This window comes from Humulus lupulus, chromosome 7 (genome assembly GCF_963169125.1).
Source record: "Humulus lupulus chromosome 7, drHumLupu1.1, whole genome shotgun sequence".
Classification (NCBI taxonomy): domain Eukaryota; kingdom Viridiplantae; phylum Streptophyta; class Magnoliopsida; order Rosales; family Cannabaceae; genus Humulus; species Humulus lupulus.
The window spans coordinates 22,327,286-22,344,987 of NC_084799.1; the positions used below are offsets into that span (position 1 = coordinate 22,327,286).

General features: G+C 33.3%; 1 protein-coding gene across 1 annotated transcript; it reads left to right on the forward strand.

The window, feature by feature from the left end:
• The first annotated feature begins 8,575 nt into the window (after positions 1-8,575).
• Positions 8,576-17,702, forward strand: LOC133790933 (probable linoleate 9S-lipoxygenase 5). The gene is made up of 9 exons (XM_062228779.1): positions 8,576-9,234; positions 14,187-14,476; positions 14,592-14,832; positions 14,919-15,257; positions 15,423-15,508; positions 15,691-15,798; positions 15,904-16,208; positions 16,306-16,569; positions 16,667-17,702. Exons 1-9 carry the CDS (start codon positions 8,757-8,759, stop codon positions 17,418-17,420), a joined length of 2,865 nt encoding a protein of 954 aa, XP_062084763.1. The 5' UTR covers positions 8,576-8,756; the 3' UTR covers positions 17,421-17,702.

The window sequence follows — 17,702 nt, forward strand, 5'->3', positions numbered from 1 at the left end:
TACATCTCGAGCTAACCTGGGCTGTAGCCCCTGCAAGAATCTCTCTCTCCTGGTCCCATCAGTGGGCACCAGCTCCTTGGCAAACTTTGCCAAACGATCGAATTTTAAGGCATACTCAGTAACTGATAAGTTCCCCTGAAGTAGCCTAATGAATTCCTCAGCTTTAGCTGCCCTGATAGCATCATTATAGTATTTTTCATTGAACAGAGTCTGAAACTCTTCCCAACTCAGGGCATTTACATTCTTGGTCTGGGTAATCACTTCCCACCAAATCCGGGCATCCTCCCAAAACATATAGGTAGCACAGGCCACCCTCTCATTACCAGATACCCTCATAAAGTCAAGGATAGTGGTAATCATGCTCATCCATTGTTCAACCTTGGCAGGATCTGCACTGCCCTCAAATACTGGAGGTTGTTGCTTCCTGAACCTTTCATACAAAAGCTCCCATTTATTTCCAACCTCAGGCAGCTGCCCAGCTGCTGGCACCGACACAGGAGGTGCCTCTGATCCACTGGCCACTGAAGGCCCTTGCTATTGTTTCAGGAGACGTAACTCTTCTCCCTGTTTCAATATAGTAGCCTGCAGATCACTGACTATCTGCTGCCAGTTTACAGGAGCTGGCTGTGGAATTTGAGACTGGTCATTTTCCTGACCCTGGCTATTATTATTATTCTGGCCCTGATCACTCTGGCCAGTTGATGTGTCTGTCTGCCCTGGATTCATAATTCTATCACTGATACCTTGTTGAAATAATGATCAATACGGCCAGTCAGGTAGTAATAACTAAACCTCTTGCCGTCTTACGGTCCAAGAACAAACAGACAATTATCACATTCCATAGTCATACACATATATAGGCAGATACATGTCTATAGCATTTAGCACTCAGCATGTATCACATAATAGTTCACAATCAATCATACTTATAAGTATGTTCCAGCAATTCCCAGTACTAATAAGCACACAATTGCTGAGAATATAATATTTCAGGGCACGAGTTTAACATAGTGCTTCATGCATACAGGTCAAGCATATATGCTGTATTTAAGCAGTCATGCATATAACTACATAAATAGTTACCAAACCATGAGTCGAGCTTGACTTCTGTAACGCCCTACTTCCTTAGAGCCATTACCAAGTGAGTTTTAAAAAAAAAACTTTATGCAATTAACTCGCTAACTGAGGTTTTTAAAACAAAAGTGTGACTAAGCAAAAGTTAAGGCTGTAATATTTTGAAAATGCTTTACTTCATTGAAAACTTCAAGTATCTAATATTTGGGATCCCAAAATAAGGTTTGCAAAAATGTTTTACAACTTAAAATAAGTTTACAGTTGATTGACTATCAAATTACAGGTTAATACAGCCATTTAGAAAATGCCCCCAACCAAAGCAGTCGGGCAGGCCAAACATGTACGCGCCGCTTCATGCTCTCCATACTCATGGCTGGTTGACTATATATCTTTGCCCTTACCTGCAACACAGAGCACCCGTGAGCCGAAGCCCAGCAAGAAAACTCAAACAACACATATCATATGCATATTATATAATTAATCTATCAGATAATCCAAGTAGTCCATTAGACTAAACAAACACTCCACGTGCTAGGTGTTACTCCCGGCCCCCCTGCCGTTCGCGGCTCCCTTGCCGTTCTCGGCACCTTTGCCGTTCTCAGCTCATTTTCCGTTCTCGACACCTTTGCCGCTCTCGGCTCATTTGCCGTTCTCGGCACCTTTGCCGTTCTCGCTACTATAATCACATATAGTATAATTCAAATAACATTCAAACATATAACAATTCAATCAAAACTATACCATAATCATGTAATACAATTTAGGGTCGTGCCCTGCATTAACACTATGGGTCCATGCCCTGTCCTACGGGTGCTACCGTTTTCTTACCTGTATCCCGAGCTTCACAATGCACCAAAGTCACGAGCACGGTCCTCTATCACGAGCCTCTCCAAAAACATAGTCACAACACATATAAAACACCCTTTAATACTAACCAAACCAAAACCATTTCTCGGGACCATTCCCGCACTCTCGGGACCTCTAATTCCTTAAAACAATACATTGGAACCATCCCCCGGGTCCCCGGGCAAAAGCCCTAAAAACACAAATTTTGGCTGTCAAAAAATGGCCTAGGGCCGCGGCACTCCCTTCAAGGGCCGCGGCACCCAGCGACTTGCCCTCCTCCTGATGCAACCTCGAGCCGCGGCACCCAAGAACAGGGCTGCGGCGCTCCTTCGCGAACCCAGAAATCTGGGTTTTTCCCTTGCATTTCCTCGAGCCAAAACACTCCCAAATCATCCCAAACTCACACCTAAGCCCCAAAACCAATTCAAAACCCCAAATAGACCATTCAACAACCTATAAACATCATAACCCAGCTCAATTACACAATCACACCCAAAAATCCACCCTTTGAATTCAAACTTCAGAAACTTAAACCCATAGGCCAAAAACACAAACCCAAGCTTGAAAAACCTAAACCATGCCTCAAAAATCTTAAACCACAACAGATATGAAAACCCAAGGATGTTTAAAACTCTTACCTCAATCAAGAATTCAACCTTGAGCCCTCTCCAAATACAGCTTCAAGCCAAAACCTCTTGATTACCAAGCTAAATTCCCATACAAAACCAGCCACAATTCTCTTTCAATTTAATGCTTAATCTCTAAAAATCAAACTTGAAACTTAAGCAAAACAGGGGGTGAACTCTTACCTCTGAAAAATCTTGACCTATACTTGATTTTAGTTGCCCCAAGCCTCTTGATTCTCCTCCTAAATTGCCCAACTTCAGCTCCTTTCTTCCTCTCCTTCTCTTCTAGCTTTTTCATCAATTTCTATCAAGAGCTATATTATGACTTAGTGCCAAACGTGTACCCCTTTTTCCCCAGCTGAAACTTATCTAACCCCCCTGCCAAATGACCATTTTACCCCTTCATCAAAACCCTTTGCTAACTACCTCAAGGGCACTCTAGTCCTTTCTCCTATATTGCAATTCTACCATTTCTTTCACCTAAACTTGTTACTCTCAGCAGTAACTAATGGTTACTTAGGTTACTCAATCACCAATAACCATTAACCGCTAATTCTCTACTTAACCATAAAATTCCCAAAGTACCCCTAGGCTCCTCCCGAGTCGGGTATAAAATCTCGTTGTGACTTTTAAGTTAACTTGCTCTCTAGGACCGTCTCGGCACGTGCATCACAATAATATCACCCACTCACGTGGTACAAATCACATAACACAATTATCACATATATGCCCTCAGCGGGCTAAAATTACCAATTTACCCCTATCATACAAACGGGGTTCACATGCATATTTATTTCACCTAATCATGCATTATAACCACATATTCATTAAATTCACATAAATTAATGCAGTATAACAATTATTTCCCTCCAAGCACACTAATCAAGGCTCCAAGCCTTATTAGCAAATTTAGGTCGTTACAACTTCAGTGATGTGTGTACATGCCCAGCCAGTCTGCAGGAACCCTAACCTTGGCATTGCTCTGATACCAAGTTGTAACGCCCTGGTTACCCCAGAACAGTTACGGTGAACGGTGGACCGGAAATTTGACCCGCTACCCGAGTCCTTTGGTCAAAAACGTGCTCTAAGTGTAATTAACAGGTTAAAGTGAAAAACTAATAAAAAGGAAATGGATATTTTCATTACAAACTGCTCTACAGAGCAAATCAAAACATTTACAAGTTGTTCCCAGTACAAAATGGTCATTACTGTTCAAATTTACAATCCCGCTGACCTAAGCGGCAAAATAGGGTAAACCCCCTAGTTCCTCTGAGAACGCCTTGGTCGTGGTGGTCAAGCGGCCGCATATGTACACATCACCACCTAAGCTCTCCACTCAAGGTTGGGTGAGCTTTTCTTTTCCTTTACCTGCACCACATAGCACCCATGAGCCAAGGCCCAGCAAGAAAACATAATACAGCATGATATAATATCAACAATGATCATAATAACCATCCAGGACTACCAGTCCAAACAAGTAGGTGACAGTCACAAAAGTCACAATAGTGGGTACAGCCCCCTCTAGCCATGTGACGACAGGGTCACTCGGGCTTAACTGATAAGTGAACCTTTCATACAGTTTGAATAGGATAGGTGTATGGTGAATAGTCACCAACATAACCTTCCTCATGACCTTAGAGTCATAACCCTCGAACAGCGTTCCCTAGCCATGTGACAAACAGTCACCGGGGCCATATGCCCTGGCTCTGAATAACTGGTCTTAGACCAGGCAAACACTTATAAGTTCATCGACCTTAGGGTTGGTCCAGCATTAATACCCCATATGAGTCATTCAACGCTGATATCGATTAGATCTAATCTTCATTTGGCTCGGCGTTCATGACGCTATGCCATTTCTGACTCTTAGGTCAGTGTCCCTGACTAGTCAGTGCCATATACAAGTAATCAACATTCACCAGCATTTAATATGCAATCCATGTCCACATTTATCAACCAACATGCCTCAATAATAATCACGCATGTCATATATACACAGGGTGCAGTTTTCTTACCTCAGATTCAAGCTAGAATGATTAAAAGAACGACACGTGAGAACGATCAACATTTAGTCATTTAGCGGTCACCTAGTCATAACCAAACACGGGACATCATTAATAATAATGATCAACATAGGTTTCCACACCAATATCTAGCCTCCGGAAGATCAATCCCAACTAATCCAAGTAATAGGAACACTCCCGAGGCCTATAGCTAAGTTCCCGGGGTCAAAACGAGCAAACGGGGTGAAAACAGGGCAAAGGCTTCGGCCCTGGAACCTTGGGCCGTGGCGCCCAGCAGGCACAAAGAACCCCACCTACTTCTTCAAGGCAGGGCCGCGGCACCCCAAGAACAGGGCCGCAGCCCCCAACTCTAGGCCATTCCCAAACGTATTTTTAACACTCCAAAGCCTCCAAAATCATACCTAAACATTCCCCAATCATCAAAACAAAGTTCCCAAAGCTCCAAAACCCTCAAAACCCAAGGTTCAAACCAACCAAAAACTCAACAATTAACAAAATCAATGCAAAGCTTAGAAACTCGGAAAAACTCAAAACTTAAACTTCGATTACCTTCGATTGGGTTGTTTTCCGTCAAATCCTTCGGTTAAGAAGCTCCTAATCTTTCCTAGGATCGCTATGCTTCGATCCTCGCTTGATTCCGACTCCTAGAGCTCGAGATATCTTCGAAAATGCTCAAACGGTAAAATGAACTATCGAAAGGGAGAACGAGAGGTTTTCTAATCGTACGTTCTATCTGACAGCTACAAACTTAAGTAACCTCAAATAAAATCTAATGCCCGGGGTCCCAAAAATACCCCCGGGGACATTATAGTCAAAACCTCCGAAATTTCACCCTGATCTCAAATATTCTCAATTTATCATCAAATAAATATTTCTACTACCCCAAAATTGACCCCGTTATGACAAAACCACTAATCCATTATATATGACCGTCTCATGCCGAATAACTCGAATATATCTCCATAATAATGGAATCTCATTCACAAATCAAGTTATGCACCCAAATACACATATTCACCCTCAATGGGCCAAATTATCAAAATAACATAATTATTCAAATGTGGACCCACATGCACGCATATATAATCATATCATAATATAATTAACATATACATGCATATTATCATTTAATGGCATAATTAAACAAGTATGACCCTCCCGGCCTACTAATCTCGCCATTAAACCATATCGGAGAATTCGGGGCATTACAGATAGGGTATTTTTTAAATGTAGTGTCACTTATTGCATTAAAACTCAAATTTCCCTTTCTAATTTATTTTTTAGGTGAGATTTACAAACTTTATAATTTTAGAAAGAATTAAGCACACCCACTTAAAGTTACATTTTGTATTGCCAAAACGTATAGCACAAGAAAGTATACAGGGAGGAATACAAAACACATGGATTATAATGTTATATATATATATTTATAGAGGACAATTCTTCTATAGGGGCTTCACTTTAAGCTCTATTGGTAGGACTCTCAGTGTTTCTCGACCCGTAAACAATTTTCGGCTCGACTTTTTTTTTTTATGACCGTGTATATTGTAGCTATTTAGAGCATTCTGCAAATTTTCAAAAAATTCCAAATAGTTTACAGTACCGAAAACTAGGTTCAAACATGTTGTTTTCCACGCGCATAAAAAAATTAGTCACGCGTGCAACAATATGTTTGAACCTAGTTTTCACTACTGTAAACTATACGGAATTTTCTGAAAATTTGCAGGATGCCCTAAATAGCTATAATATACACGGTCATAAAAAAAATTAATTGTTCACGGGTTATAAATACTGAGAGTCCTACTGGTAGGGCTTAAAATAAAACTCCTACTGGAGAATTCCTATATATATATATATATATTTTAGGAAATATATGAGGTGTAAAGGTAATTATAAATAAATATATATTTTTAGTATATGAAATGCGATGTATTTAGTTTAAGGTGAATATATAACTTTATGAGGTAAAGATTAGCTCCCCAAAATAACCATTTACATCATTGCATTGATTTTACTTTTATATTCATTCATTAATTAGCATGCACTACCACAAAACTACTACAGAAACACAACAATTTCAACAATCAACCAAAACCCATATGGGCATAAACACATTTCTGAAAGTTCATAGTAAAAACAATCAAGAAAACTGAGAATTCAATTATTAATTTGAAATTCCACAGTTTATAAGCAGCTTTTTTTTAATATGCCAAAATTTGTCAACTATTTTTTTCTTTTTGCAATTTGGCCTTTGTTTATAAAGCTGAGTAGTTTCATATTCTGATGACAAACCATTCACTCGAATGAGGCCATCAACGAGTGTGATTTGTCTATTATTGATTTGGCTCTTTATGAAATCATTTAATATTCACATTAATTAATGCCATATGATTGGTTAAGTGGGGTCATTGGTAGCTGAGAAATTTATTTGTTTTAATTTCTTGGATTAAATGAATCTAATCATCCTAAATCAAATTAGTCCGCATTGAAGGATTTTAAGTTTGGTCTAAGCAGAGTCAATTTCATCAAGTTATTGATCATTTCTCAGCCTCTTCCGATTCCTTTTCCCTCTTTGATATTTTCCACAACACTGATAATGTCAGGATGTGACATTTCTTATCCCTCTTTTAGTCTATTCTGGTAGGCTTATATAAAATGCAATACTCTCCTAGGCTATGCAATAAGAAACTAAGACTATATTAAGTATAAAATTCAAGGTCTTTTATAGTATAAGAATTTTTTAAATCTCTCTCTCTCTCTCTCTCTCTATATATATATATATATGTATATGTATATCACGAAAATAGGATTTTACCTTTTCCAGGAGAAAATAACACCCACCAATCACCATAGCATTTCCCTTAAAACCAAGTTTATTTCTCTTTAGTAAACAATTACTTCTCTTTGATTTGCTTTGTAAGAAAGCATACGAGCTTCCATTAAATACATATGTTTAACACAAGAATTTGGCATTCATTATTGTTAATATTCTAATTGTATTTTCTCTTGTGGACTAATCAGATCTATGACCATGGAATTTGCCGACTCTTTCATACATAATCTAGCTAACATGAGAAGTTGTATTTTTTAAGTGGCCTAATTGCTTACATCACAGTTGATAGAAAAGTTTTTATTTATTTATTTGTATACAAATAATTAAAATGGAAGTCAAGAGAAAATGATAGGCATTGATCTATAAGGATAAGTTCAAATGGTAAAGCACAAGAACTACAACTGGCATTTGCTAGTATTAATGTGTTCATACCTATAGACTAATCTCATTTAGCCATATTATTATGTCATCTATATTTATAGGCACCTCTTCTATACATAAACAAGTATGCTGCATGTGATCCCTTTTGTACGGACCCACTAACTTTTAGATATAACAAATTTGGAGTGTCAAATTGATATTTAATCTATTATATAATAAAAAGGACTTGAATCTTGGAACTTTCATGTAATTGAGTAAAGAATACACTTGACAAAAAAAGATTACCATTCTAGATTAAATCTAATATCCTTAGTTGAAGCATATTTGCCTTTGCTCCTTCTTAAGTTATCTTTATTCCTTCAACTTCTAATCAAAAGTAGTTTTAAAACCCATTTGGAATACAATTCCTCACCACCCTCCAATCCAAGTCCCTTTATAGCAAAAGCCCATTTCAGCATCTATTTTTTTCACACGTAGAAAGATTTTTTTTTAAAAAAGTAACATTTAATTCTTTTCATATGGTAATAAATCTATGAACTCAAAAAAGAAAAAAAAAATAAGGTTCCATTTTCATGTAGACTTAGGGTCCTAAGTCAACCTCATAAGAGGACAAGGACATATAACTATAAGTAAAAGAAGTGGGTGATATCTTAATATAACTATTACCTCCCAAGTCTTTTTCTAATACTAATACAAAATGATAAAATTTTAGTATAAAAGAACAAATTCCCATCTGAACACAATAAATTAGCTTCTTAGTCAATACTCAATATCACTACCTTTTTACACACCCACATAAAATTATTGTTATATATATAAACGACACCAAATCCTCTTAAAAAAATACAACCTCTTTACAAACCACTAACTCTATATTCTCTGTAGTCTATCATCATAGATATTCGATCTTGATCAAGATCAACATCCAAGAGATTCGACCAATCGATTGAGCTAGCTAGAAGCTTAATTAAGAAGATGCTTCACTACAGGAGCCTCAACACTCCTCCTCCTCTTAAGTTTGGAGCTGGGCTCAACTCTCTCACTTCACTGGCATTCAAAAACTCGCTTCGGTTTAGTAGTTCTTCTTCTGATCGAGTGGTAAAGAGTTCGTGTTTGATTGACCTGACTCGATCTCAGCCGTTGGTTGGGGGCAGCCATTGTGATCAGACGGAGGAGAGTAGCAGCAGCAGTAGCAGCAATAGTGAGAAAATGTTTGTGGGGTGTAAGGGTTCGGCTAAGTCGTCCCATAACAAGACGAATATCGAAAAGGAAGAAAGGGATGGGAAAACGACAACGACAAAAGGGAGTGGGAAGATAAAAGGGAATGTCGTTTTGATGAAGAAGAATGTTCTGGATTTTAATGACTTTAACGCGTCGTTTCTTGATCGGGTTCATGAGTTGTTTGGTCAAAGGGTTTCTCTGCAACTCGTCAGTGCTGTTAACGGTGATCCTGGTCAGTTTCCTTCTCTCTTTTATTTATTTATTTATTTTTGTTTTCTGAATTAACATAAAAAGAAAATTAAAAAATATTAATCATAATAATATTTTATTGGATCCGACTGTATCACAGGCTTTAACTTTTTTTTTTTTGGTATTTGCTCTCTTTTTTAAGTGACCTTAAAGCCATCAGTAGAAACACCGTCATTTTTGTTTACTAAAGTTCAGCAATAAGTAACACTTTTACTTTTTTTTTTATTATATATAGAGGTTCGTTGATACTAATTATTGGTTGGGTTATGATTATCATCATTTCTAATTGGATGATGATGATGATGATGCATGTGGATTACTCAGTATAAGAGACATTGGATGTGACTCATAAAGAAGTTCAATCTATCTTTTCTTTTTTTTCTTTTTTTTTAATCTTAATTGGCTATATTTTCTTGTACTATATATGTCACCATGAATTTTATATAGAGAATCATTTTATGGGTTGTTTGCATTTAAATATTAGATTTTTTCTTAAATGTATATTTTTTGTTTTGTTTTCTTTTTACTTTTATATTATTTTTTTAAAAAAATAAGCTTTCAAATTTTCAAAAATACTATTTTTAAAGTTTTATAATTACAAAAATATAATTTATAGAAAAATCAACTTGAAAACAACTCAATGAACAAATTAAATATAAAAAAAAACATAAAAATAACTTGAAAACAATACAAAAAAAAATCCATAAAAATATAAAAAATTTCTTAAAATCATAAAATTGAAAAAAAAAAAAATTACCCTAAAAACTTAAATTTTTAACAAAAATTAATATTTTATGTAAATTTTCCTTTAAATAATAATAATAAAAAAAAAGTGAAATGGCTATATTATACATTTTTTTTTAAATGGTCTTGTTTTGTTAAACCCATAACTATCATAAATATTAACTCCTCCAACATGTGCAACATCGTTGATAACAAACTCTCTCTATATCTCTTTGCTTTTAACTCTCGAAAATTACAAAATCCTCTATTTCTAATACAGTTATTAAAATAGTTACACAGCCAAAATTGTGCTATTTGCTATAAACATTGATTGTAGATATTTTGTTCAAATCATTGAGGATGCTTTAAGATTAGATTAATATTATTATTATTGGACTAGTAATAATAAGTGCTTGGGAATCTTAATATTTTACTATATACACAGCTGTTGTTGTGTAGGAAATTTCAGCCGTTAACTCGGGCCACATTCCCATCCCATCTTACAATGCAATGCAATTTTGCATTGATGGTGTTTTGATGTTTTTACATTATAATAATGAATTTTTTTAAAATTGATGTTTTTTTAATACAAAATCGATGATGTTTCGATGATTTTGCGATACAATAATGAAAATTTGATTTTTTGCTAAAACAATGCTTTTTCGATACTGAAATTTGACGAAAATTTTAAATGTTAATATTTTTTCACTCAAATGTCTGTTTCAGATGATTTTTTTTTTAATTTTGATATTTTTTCAAGATCAACAAGATTAGAGTGAGAGAGAGAGAGAGAGTGTGAGAGTGAAAGAATGAGAGACGTTAGAGAGAGAGAGTTCAGACTGATAGAGAAAATGAGTGTTTAAATGTCAGGGGTATTTTTGTCCAAAAAAATTGAAACTATCATATATTTGGGATAATAACTCATGTTAGCATATTAAAAAAATTCACTAAGTTATTATGTATAGAAAATGAAATTTCCCCTACAAATACTCATACAATCCCTTCATTCATATAATATTTATATATTTTTAATTTTGAAATATTCAATTGTTTATGATGATCCAGGCTTTGGGTAAATTGTAATTTGAAGGCAATTTTAATTCCATTAGGAGCTCCATTGATATTTTTTTAAGTGTTGGCGCTATAGAAAATATAAATGCTATGGTCTAGTAGTGTAATTATACGACAGTGACATTGGTCAATTGAGAAATTACAAATGTTCAACAATTGAAAAAGAGATAAATGAATGTATTCAATAATTAATTTATAATTTTGGAATTCTAGAAAAGATGAGAGAAATAAAAAAGTCATTAGAATTGTAGGTTATTTAAGTACCAAAAATACTAAAAATATCTATTGCTTTGGGTGGTCGTGCTGCTGCCGGTTTAGGGTGCTCTAGCTAATATGTAATGATTAAAAATTAAAAAAATTATAGGAAATGACTCAAAATAAAAGTATCAAGAAGCTAATGTCCTCGTTTTTTAAATTGTAGAGAAATTATCATTTTACATTGTTGATTACCTAAATTGCTATTTTTTTATAATTTTTTTATTTATTTAGGATTATATGATTTTAATATAATGGTATATGTATATTAGTTTTGTTTAATTAGTTTTTATTTTAAAGTTATATTGATTTTTTAAGTTTTTTATAGGTTGTTGGTATATTATTTTCCAATTAGTGTATATGTTTTTTGTGGTATGGTATATAATTTTTTTTTGTGATATTTAGTTTCTATTTTATTATACATAGTGGTAGTATATAATTTTGTATCATGGTATATACATTTTAATGGTAGTATATAATTTTGTTAGCACAATATATACATTTTTGAGTAATAATTTTGTAAGTTTTGATGTTATATTATTTTTCAACTCGGTATATATATTTTGTGGTATGATATATCATTCAACAACTTATAAAAAACGAAAAAAAAAATTAAAATAACTTTAAAATAAAAACTAATTAAACAAAACTAATATACATATACCATAATATTAAAATATTTAGAATAAAATAGTAAGTTGTTAAATGACATATTTGGTAATATGTAATATTAAAGAGATGATTATGCTATTTTACTACAAAATTAAAAATATTGGACATGTACTTACTTTTATACACCATTAATGATCATTTTGCACAATGTCCCTAAAAATAATCACTACTATAATGATACTATATATATATTAGGGGAAATCCAACCGAACATTATTACACAATTTTAATGTGAAATTCACATCATTTTTATTACAATGGGATGGAAAACAATGCAACAATTGCGTGGAATGCTATAGTGTCCCATCATTCACCGGCAAATATATATATTTTTTGCTTTACTAATTTTTATATTAATATTTTATAAATTTATATATATATTATTTGTAGTATAAATTTAGTTAGTTAATATTGTAATTTAATTGTGAACCAAATATGCAATTGATATGTTTTCAATAAAAATTTAAATATATCATAATAAAAAATTTGTATATTTTTTTAATTTTAATAAAGATTTAAAATATATATTTATAAGAAAATGAAAGTTAACATGCAAATTGATTTAAGAAACATCTAACAAAATAAAAAAAATGAAAAACCAAACTTGAACATAGATTAAAAAGTTAAAATTAAATACACAAAATATAAAAACGAAAGCAATAACATAAATCTAAAGGATAATGTATTGTTTAATTAAATGTATTGTTAAATCGATGATTAGTATAATTTAATTAAATGTATTGTTTGTTACGTAATGTGTGTGTTATTTTTTAGAGTTAATTAAATGTAATGTTTTGTTTAATGTCATGTAATATTTATTTATGAAAATTTAATGTACTATTTTAATTTAGCGAGTTTTATAATCTAAAGTATTATTGTAAAGTAATTAATAATAATATTTTTATTAAAATAATTATTTGGATATAATAATTATTTTGATTTAGTAAAATAATATAATAATGAAGAGAATATTCTATTTCAATAATAAAATGATATAATAATAAATAAAATATTTTTTAGTGTAACTCTTAGTATTGTGGTTAGAATGAAAAAAATACGGTGTTAAAATTACACTATTTTGATGTTGGTTCAACACTAAAATATATTTCATGGTTGGAGTTCGTCTTAATATATGTGGGCATTGACTAGTAATATAGTATTTAAATGAGCACCTACGACGAATATACAAGTAATGTGCAATGCACATTTATTTAGTTTTATTTATAGAATTTATTAAATTTGTATCATTGTCATATAAATTTCAATAAATAAACAATATTATATACAAAAAATGACATAAAGCATATTAAATGAAAAATTAAACTAAAACAATATTTATGATTTTTTTTAAAATATATATATAAATATAATATGATAACCTTTTTAAACATAAATAACAATTTTTTTAATAAAAATTAAGATTATGTATTATATATTATTATTATAATGATATTTATAATATTTAAATTTATATTGATATAAGTATTAAATATTTAGTATTGAATATTATTATAATAATATTTTATAATATTTGAATTCATATTAATATAATTAATAAAAAATTAGGATTATCATAAAAATATTTTATAACATTTAAATTCATATTAATATAATTATTAAATATTTAGTCGTGTATTATATATTATTATAATAATGATATTTTATAATATTTGAATTTAAATTTATATTAATATAATTATTATATATGTAGTTTTATATTAAAAATTATTATAATAATAATATTTTATAATATTTGAATTTATATTAATATAATTGATAAATATTTATTTTTAAGTTAATTTTAAAAATCATTTCAGTAATATATTTAAAATATTTTGTTAAAGTTAACAAGAAAGCTTCAAAAGAATCTCTTTTTATAAAAAATAGATATTTGAGCTTATAAATAAATAGTCCAAATAGAGTCAAATTAATACTATTAATAAAAAAGATTATGAATTTAAAATCAAATATAAAACTTAAACAAGTATTGCAATATATATATATATATATTGTGTGGATTTATTTGCATTTAACCAAAAATATTAAATATTTGGATTTATACATGTTTTTGTTTTAATTTTTAGTTATTAGTTGTTTTGTCTGAATTTTGTAATCTTATAAAAACTCATACTCTATAGTTTAAATTTTTATATTTAATTTCTTTAAAAAAAAATAGCCGTTGATTTTTTCTCAAATTTAAATTTGTTTTGATAGGAAATGGGATGAGAGGGAAACTTGGAAAAGAAGCATATTTAGAAGACTGGATTACTACAATCAGTCCCTTAACGGCGGGAGACTCCGCTTACGACGTCAATTTCGATTGGGATGAGAAGATCGGAGTACCCGGAGCTTTCATCATCCGAAATTACCATCACAGCGAGTTCTACTTGAAGACTCTCACTCTAGAGGATGTTCCTGGCCATGGCCGAATCCACTTCGTCTGCAACTCTTGGGTTTACTCTTCTGATAAGTACCATTCCCCTCGAATTTTCTTCGCCAATAAGGTATTTTTCAGCCTTTTAAGATTTTTATTTTGTTCTTCGTTGTATGGAAATGGAATTCGAGTTTTTTTATTGCAAAATTAGGGCTAACTGAATTGGACACCGGGTGAATTTGCAGACTTATCTTCCCAGTGAAACTCCCTTATCGCTACGGAAGTATAGAGAAGAAGAGTTGGCGAATTTGAGGGGAAATGGAACGGGTGAGCGTCAGGAATGGGATAGGATTTATGATTATGATTACTATAATGATTTGGGGAATCCTGATAAAGGCGCCAAATATGCTCGTCCTGTTCTTGGAGGGTCTCCTCAGTATCCTTATCCTCGCAGAGGCAGAACTGGACGAAAGCGAACAGATACAGGTTTTTCTTTTTCGAATTAATTGATTTTTGAGAATTTATTTTCTGGGTAGGTGTTAATTTTTGTTTCTATGCTATAATCTAATTAGATCGCAATACTGAGACCCGTCTGAATCTTGCTTTGAGCTTAAACATTTATGCTCCAAGGGATGAGCGATTTGGTCACTTGAAGTTGGCGGATTTCCTTGCTTATGCACTGAAATCCATTGGGCAATTCCTGAAACCTGAGATAGAAGATCTCTTCAATAGTACTCCAAATGAGTTCGATAGCATTGAGGATGTTTTTAAACTCTATGAAGGAGGAGTTGATGTGCCCGAGGGTTTACTTAAGAGTGTTAGAGATAATATTCCTGCAGAGATGCTCAAGGAGATTTTCAGAACTGATGGTGAAAGGTTCCTCAAATTCCCGGTGCCTCAAGTAATTAAAGGTACATAGTAGCCACTTAGAAATGATATAAACTCTTGTTTTTCTATGTCCTACTTTAGAAATGTTTGGTATATTTGTTGTGCTTTCTATTCAGAGTTGTTAGAAGCTATACGCCTTTACGTACAAGTTTTGTTTGTTAATTTGTAATTTCATTGATTTGGAGTAGAGAACAAGACTGCATGGAATACTGATGAAGAATTTGCAAGGGAAATGCTGGCTGGAATAAATCCTGTCATGATTCATCGTCTCCAAGTAATAATAAGTTTCCATTTATATCTTTATTTACTTTGCAATTGGAGAGGAGTAAAGAAATTAACATTAAAGTTTTTTTAATGTTGAAATGAAGTTTTTGTACTCTTTTTACTAAACTCAGTGTAGGATCCGATCCTGAATCTTTATCTATAACAAACCTCATGTTTTTTAATTAATTGTAGGAATTTCCTCCAAGAAGCAAGCTAGATCACAAAGTTTATGGAGATCACACTAGTAAAATAACCAAAGATCACTTAGAATACAATTTAGATGGATTCAGCATAGATGAGGTAAAGTTTTGTACATTTCTCTGATGCGAGATTTTGAAGCAGATAGTTTCTGTTGCTTTTTGTTGTTAATGTATTTATCAGGATTTATTTTATATGGGTCAATAGGCAATAAAGAACAACAAGCTATTCATATTAGACCACCATGACACACTAATGCCGTTCCTTAGGCGCATAAATGCAACCAACACAAAGACTTATGCTACCAGGACAATAATTTTCTTGCAAAAAGATGGGACCCTTAAGCCTGTAGCAATTGAACTCAGCTTGCCACATCCTCAAGGAGATCGTTTTGGTTGCATTAGCAAAGTTTACACTCCAGCTAACAAAGGTGTTGAAGGATCCCTTTGGCAACTCGCAAAAGCTTATGTTAATGTGAACGACTCTGGCTATCATCAACTTATAAGCCACTGGTATAAATATATATACATATAACTTGTGAAAAAAGAATTAATTTTAATAGTCTTATGTTCCATAAAATAAATTAAAAATGCATCTCTCTTTATGTAGGCTGAAAACTCACGCGGCAATTGAGCCATTTGTGATAGCAACAAATAGGCAGCTAAGTGTGGTTCATCCAATTAATAAGCTGTTGCACCCTCATTTCCGAGACACTATGAATTTGAATGCAGTTGCTAGGCAGATTCTGATTAATGCTGGAGGAGCGCTTGAGGCGACAGTTTTTCCTGAAAGGTATTGCATGGAAATGACTTCTGCAAGTTACAAGGAGTGGACTTTTCCTGACCAAGCACTCCCTGTTGATCTTATCAAGAGGTGAATCTTAGTGTTGAACATGTTTTCCTAAAATCAGTCCAGCAATTTTTAAGATCTTAAAAACAAATATTGTATGCTAATTCTTGATCCTTTTTAGGGGAGTGGCTGTTGCAGACGAAAATTCCCCACATGGTCTGCGGTTACTGATAGAAGACTATCCATTTGCTGTTGATGGTCTTGAAATATGGTCAGCAATTAAAATATGGGTCAAGGACTACTGCTCATTGTACTACAAAACAGATGAAATGGTTCAAGAGGATCATGAACTCCAGTCATGGTGGAAGGAGCTCAGAGAAGATGGCCATGGTGACAAGAAAGATGAGCCCTGGTGGCCAAAAATGCAGACTCGCGAAGACCTAATCGAAACGTGCACTATCATTGTATGGATTGCTTCCGCTCTTCATGCAGCCATCAATTTCGGCCAGTACCCATATGGAGGGTTTCCTCCAAACCGCCCTTCAATGAGCCGTCGTTTCATACCCGAAGAGGGTACTCCTGAATATGAGGAGCTCAAGTCAGACCCTGAGAAGGCTTTCTTGAAGACAATAACTGGGCAGCTGCTTTCAGTTCTCGGCATTTCCCTTGTTGAAATCCTATCCAGGCATTCATCTGACGAGGTGTATCTTGGGGAGCGAGACACTCCAGAGTGGACAGCAGACAAGGAAGCAGAAAGAGCCTTTGAGAAATTTGGAAATAAGCTGAGGGAAATTGAGCTAAAAATTGAGAAGATGAACAAAGATGAGAAGTTGAAGAACCGAGTTGGACCAGTGAAGATGCCATACACTTTGCTCTATCGTTCCAGTGAAGGAGGGCTCACTGGGAAAGGAATTCCCAACAGTGTGTCAATCTAAAGCTTTTTATGTCCAGTACTTTAGGTGTCATGCTTCTGTAGCTAATAATAAATTATATGAGCTTAGCTATATCCAATAAAATTCGGGTATGTGATGGGTAGAGAGAGTGAGTTCCTATGTTGTAACTTGCTCTTGCAGTGTGAAGCTTCTAGCCTCTTCTTGCGAGTTTTCAAGTATCAATGGGTACCAATCTATATATGAAATGAAATTGTGATAGGTAATAATTTCAAACCAGAATTGATGTGCAAATCTCTTTCTGCAATAAACATTAGTTTAACTTAA

What these genes read in the sequence shown, in the direction of transcription:
- LOC133790933 (XM_062228779.1), top strand. Translation starts at nt 8,757, where the DNA reads ATGCTTCACTACAGGAGCCTCAACACTCCTCCTCCTCTTAAGTTTGGA. An exon ending in ACGAAAGCGAACAGATACAG is followed by an intron (nt 14,833 to 14,918) that starts GTTTTTCTTTTT and finishes TAATCTAATTAG; the next exon opens with ATCGCAATACTGAGACCCGT. An exon ending in ATGGATTCAGCATAGATGAG is followed by an intron (nt 15,799 to 15,903) that starts GTAAAGTTTTGT and finishes ATGGGTCAATAG; the next exon opens with GCAATAAAGAACAACAAGCT.